The following is a 5,757-nucleotide window of genomic DNA, read 5'->3' as shown; positions in this document are numbered from 1 at the left end:
CTCGGCCCAGGCTCGGCCCAGGCTCGGCTCACGCTCGGTTCACGCTCGGCTCAAGTTCCCCCAGGCTCAGCTCAGGCTCGGCTCAGGCTCGGCCCAGGCTCGGCCCAGGCTCGGCTCAGGCTCGGCTCATGCTCAGCTACTGTCCCCTGCTACACTTAAAAGGAACAAGTCTGGGCACATAGTGCTTTACGGTTTCTGAGCTGACTTACTTTTTGTTTTAAACTTGGTCCCAGAAGTTTGTTTGTTTTCACTGAACCAGGAAAGCAAAACCATTCCTAAATACACTTGCTTCCTAGACAGAGTTTGTGGGCGTTTATCCCCTGGGAAGAAAACACCTGTTTCACTCAGGGCTCTTCCTTCCCCGATATCACCGTGTTGCCCTGTGTGTTCTATGAATGGCCGTTTGGACAAGTGAGAAGGTCAGTGCTCACGTTAGTACAGGGACAGGATGGCCTCATGCCCAGATACACCCCAGAGGAGAGGTTGCCAAGGGCAAATCACTTCCTTGTGAAAGGAACAGCCCTTGCACTTGACTATATAAAGTCTAAGAGCTTCCCAGAGTGTACCCCAGGATTTGGATGGGAGAGAGCAAAGGAAGAGGGAGGGAGAGTCAGTGACTGGCTGACTAGTGGACAGAGTATGGGGAACCCAGGCAGGACTGAGTCACACCTGATGCTCAGGACCCCAGAAAGCCAGCCTAAGATTCAGACCCCATGGCTAAATGTGTAGGAACGGAGTTACCATAAAGGTAGAGCTGCTGTTTCCTCTCAAATGTGGACAGAGAGACAGAGAAAACAAAACACTGAATACCTACTTTGTAGTACATACATTATCTCATCTAACCTTCAGGACGTTATAGGGCAGGGTTTTTTATCCCTATTAAACAGATGAGGAAAGTGAGGTTCAAAAATGTTTAAGACAGGAATAAAGACACAGACCTACTGGAGAACAGACTTGAGGATATGGGGAGGGGGAAGGGTGAGCTGTGATAGGGCGAGAGAGAGACATGGACATATATATATACTAACAAACGTAAGGTAGATAGCCAGTGGGAAGCAGGCGCATGGCACAGGGATACCAGCTCGGTTCTTTGTGGCTGCCTGGAGGAGTGGGATAGGGAGGGTGGGAGGGAGGGAGACAAAGAGGGAAGAGATATGGGAACATATGTATGTGTATAACTGATTCACTCTGTTATAAAGCAGAAACTAACACACCATTGTAAAGCAATTATACCCCAATAAAGATGTTAAAAAAAAAAATGTTTAAGAAACTTGCCTAGAATTACGCTGCTAACGAGCAAAATTGCCCTGGTAACAATGCAAACCCAAGTTCATATGATGTCAAACCCCGTGCTTTCTCCATTCTACCTCACTACCTCTAGTCTGGGTATAGTTGGATTCTAATCAGGTAAAAATAGAAGATAAAATTCATGTAAAGTGCCTGGCAGGACATGGTCACACAATAAATGGTGCCTATTATTAGTATTGGCTATCAGGGATTCAAGAGGCTAGAAGCCCTGACATTGAACATGCTGGTACACAGCTGTACACTAAAGATGTATTTAAAGTTTAGGAGATGAACCTTGATCTTCCTCTGAGCTGGGCATTAGCCAGTTTCACTCTCAATACTGGAACCCACCCCCCATGTGCAAACACAGCATCTGTGACACACGACCCTCCCAGCTGCATGGCAGCCACAGCTTGGCAAAGCAGCATGTTCCAATGTGGTAGAACTCGACCGTGACATAGTTCCTCATGTTGAGCTGAAACCTGCCTCTCTGATCTAACTTTTGTGAATCAGTTCCACTTCTGCCCTATGAAGTAACAAGTCTCTCCCTTCTTTTAAGCTTAGCCCATCAAGTATTTGAAGGCCACTCTGTATCCCTGTGTACTCTCTCCCGTCTTTCTCAGATAAATGTCTCCCAATCCCTCTAATAGGAAATGGTTTCTAGACTCTGTTCATTGTCCTAGTCTGCTTGATCTTGATGGGCTTTGTCAGTGGGCCAGGAGCTGGGCTTTCTCATCCCTCCCATAGTGGCCTGAGTGCCGAGTTCAGTGGGGCTGCTCCCTGCATCATTCGGGACTCTGTGGTACGACTTAGCTTGACAATAGCTCTCAGCTATCTCATCACACTGTCACCTCACCTTCAGCCTGCAGCTCACTGAGGCCCTCGGGTCTTCTTTATAGGAACTGCTGTAGGGAGGTGTCGCACACTCTGTCCCCAGTTGGCGGCTGTCTTGATTATACACATTGGTCCTGCAGTCACAGCCTCAAGGTCTTGCAGTGCCCTGGACAGCAAGTCATCAGGATCTGGGGACACGAGCTCATTTGAAGTGCCTATGCTCCCTGGATGCCTTCTCTCTTGTTATAGGCGTCAGTCCCCTCAACCCCGTCTGTTCATCGCTTTGTAGCTGCAAAATCGTTTTCCAGGGGAGAAGAGAAATGAAGGGGAGGCATCACTACCCAGTAAGGTCTTACTTAGTCACCTGAGGTCAGGCCTTCTTTCTGCCTTCAGTTAATGTAGTAACCACCTTCCCAGGCAGAGAGTTGATACAATCTATGTAACTACTCTGTAAGGGAAAAATGACTATTACCTTTTCTGTTATACAGACAGAACCAGGAACTGGAGGCTCTTAAACTTTAAACACCTTGTCCAAGGTCACATTGAAAGAGGTGGATTCATGAGTCTAGTCCAGGTCATCTGGTTCCAAAGCCTGCATGCTCTCCACTACACCAAGCTCATAGAAAACGATGTGTTTAGACATGGAGGCCTGGGGTAGATGGAGGGATGGAGGGATGGTAAAAAAGAGATTCTGCACACACTGAGAACCTGCAGGTGAGCTAACCCTGACCTGAGTAGGTAGAGAATGTGTCCCAGGTCATGTGGACAGCAAGGATGACAGCCTGTGAATGAACATGCCAAACATATGCTGAGGGGGATCTTCACCCACCCCCTCCAAGGCCATTCTTGCATTTCTCAGGCTTCTGCACAGCACCCAACAATGAAGGGCGCAGGTAAATGCCTGGGGACAGGCTGGACTGACTGCACTCAGCCCTACACCATTCATCATTTCACCCCTTGCCCCAAAGCCCAGAATACGCTCCACTGCTTTATATCCAACTGTGCCCCTCAGTTTAGGGTCCTCCATCCCTTGGACTGATCACACCTGCCTCACTTCATCTGTCATCATTTTGTGGTTTGGCCTCTCTTTCCTGGCCACCTGTTCTCCTCAAACATTGGTTCCTCTAGAAGCATTAGTGCAATGCATACAAGGTGCAACACGGTGTGTGATGCGCTGGCCTGCTGACACTTCTCTCATCCGTCCGAGCTGCCCGTCCATGTCCCACGACCTTTTAATGGTTACTCCTCCAGGGAAATCTCACCTCTTTCCTCTAATCACTCCCTTTCTCTATTCCCCAGAGCTCTATGGACAGATGGACCACAGGAATCAGGTCCTGCCTTTGCTGTCTGAGTTCTTCTGTAGGTGTAAATTGGACCCTCAGCACATTAGTGTAAGAATCTAGTCCTATGTTTTCTTTTTTTTGTTTTGTTTTTGGTTTCTTTTTGCAGTACGCGGGCCTCTCACTGCTGTGGCCTCTCCCGTTGCGGAGCACAGGCTCCAGACGCGCAGGCTCAGCGGCCATGGCTCACGGGCCCAGCCGCTCCGCAGCATGTGGGATCTTCCCAGACCGGGGCACGAACCTGTGTCCCCTGCATCGGCAGGCGGACTCTCAACCACTGCACCACCAGGGAAGCCCTGTTTTCTATTTTTGTTCCCTGCTCCGCATGAGTGGGCACAAAGGAAAGCATTCATGCATCTATTCAGTATATGCTTATTAAACACAGACCATGATCCAGGCACAGGCACTAGGCATAGGTAACACAGCAGTGAATAAGACAGGCAGAGTACCTGCTCTCATGGGGCTTACATTCTAGAGAGAGGGAGACAGGTGATAACAAGTAGGCAATTTAATGATAAGATCATTTCAAACGGTGATAAGTGCTCTGAGGATAATGCAATAGGGTATTGTGATGGTGATGGAGGAGAATTCTTTTGACTGGGGGCCCCCAGCAAGACCTGTTTAAGGAGGTGGCATTTGAACTGAGATAGGGTAAAGGATTCTAGGCAGCAGGTCCACAGTAAAAGTTGAGTGGCTGAGTGGCTGGGTGGCCGGATGTCTGGGTGACTGGGTGGTTAGGTGGTTAGATAGTTGGGTGGCTGGGTGTTGAGTGGTTAGATAGTTGGGTGGCTGGGTGTTGAGTGGCTGGGTGACTGAGCAGTTGGGCGGCTTAGATAGTTATGTGCTTAGGGGGCTGGTTGGTTGACTGGTTGAATGGATGTCAGCACCCATTTATAAGGTGACAGTCCTGCTTGTCAGAAGTTTTTTTCTGCTACTTAATCGAATTCTATCACTTTGTTCTCTTGCAGTTCCCTGTGTAGGAAAAACTGGTGAGTCTTGTCTATGTCTCTTTCATTTCCAAGTGTGTCTCTGGGCCAAAACTTAATGGACAGGGAAAAGTCAGGGCCATTGGGTCCCCCAGAAGCATCTTCAGAGCAGCCCCTGCCTAGGCTTCTTCCTCAGGAGTCTTCACTAATGCCCAGGAAGAGGAGAAACCCAGCACTCTACTCTCTCAGGCTGAGGATAGTTATAGGGTGACTCAAGTCCCAGAAGAATGGCTCTAGGCCACTATCCGGCTCCCTTCCAAGTAGCAACGGCTTCAGTCTCCTCCTCTCAGTGTGACTCTGGGGCTCCTATAGTCTCCATTCATCAAGGCTCTGGACTCCCTTCCATCCCTCTAATGTTCGAAGAAGCAGGCATCTTTCTCTGTGGATCTTCCTTCTTTCTCCCTTAGCTACCTTTGCCCTCCTGCCCGAGTCCCACTGAACTCCATGGAGCCTCTGTCAAGTAGGTGAAAACTCTGGCCTAGGAACATCTTGACCTCCAAGGACATGTTATGTGTATGCCAGGGAGGGAAATCTAAGCCAATAGTTAGTGATGCTAGAAAGAGCAGCCAAGGAAGCAAGACCCATTATTCAGCTGTGCTGTGAGCATCGTTACCTAGTCTAGGGGGAGGAGAATGGGTTCTAGGGATCCAGGTGGATCCAGGCAAAGGCAGGATGTTCTGGGACTCTCCTCAGGACTCCCTGTCTGATTACTCATCATTACTCCCAGGCTTCTGAGGCTGTCTGGGATCAAAGAAGTATGTCCTGGGGCCAGGCCAGCCTGGGATTGCCTTGCAGGTGATGCTGGGTCCCCAGGAGATCTTTTCTTGTCCATGTCAGGACATAAAATGCATTTTAGAAATGAGGACAGAAATGACAGATCTTGCACCATGACTGTGGTGGAAATGAACCTCACTGCTGGGAGTGCCGATGGAGGCTGGGCCTGGGGAAGCCTGATGAGGGAAGCAGGAGGGAGCGAGCCCAGGCCGTGGCACATCCAACACCCACCCCTCCATCTTCTCTCTGGTGGACAGGGGTGCAGCTACCATCAGAGGTAGATGCTGAAGAAAGAGCTGCACTGGAGTCACCAGAGGAAAAGAAACCAATCTAGGGGAGTGAGAATCTAATAAGGAGGAATGAAGCAGAACAATAGATGGAAGGAATCCAACTTGACTCAGGCTTGTCAAGGTGGTGGAGGAAAATGCAGTATAAAAGGAGACAAGGAGGGAGACTTCCCTGGAGGTCCAGCGGTTAAGACTCCACGCTTCCACTGCAGGGGGCATGGGTTAGATCTCTGGTCACAGCCAAAAAAA

At 49.4% G+C, this 5,757-nt stretch overlaps 1 protein-coding gene across 1 annotated transcript in view; it reads left to right on the top strand.

Annotated features, from left to right (window-relative positions):
* Positions 1-5,757, top strand: part of FCRL6 (Fc receptor like 6) — a 30,025-nt gene that overhangs the window by 14,978 nt on the left and 9,290 nt on the right. Inside the window, 2 exon segments of the mRNA XM_007472068.1 lie at positions 3,421-3,480; positions 4,430-4,450. Of these exon segments, the coding sequence (XP_007472130.1) occupies positions 3,421-3,480; positions 4,430-4,450 (81 nt within the window).

The sequence above is a fragment of the Lipotes vexillifer genome, unplaced genomic scaffold, assembly GCF_000442215.2.
Source record: "Lipotes vexillifer unplaced genomic scaffold, Lipotes_vexillifer_v1.1 scaffold581, whole genome shotgun sequence".
Lineage (NCBI taxonomy): Eukaryota > Metazoa > Chordata > Mammalia > Artiodactyla > Lipotidae > Lipotes > Lipotes vexillifer.
The sequence above is the reverse complement of the archived record's forward strand: the minus strand, read 5'-3'. Positions and strand labels throughout refer to the sequence as shown.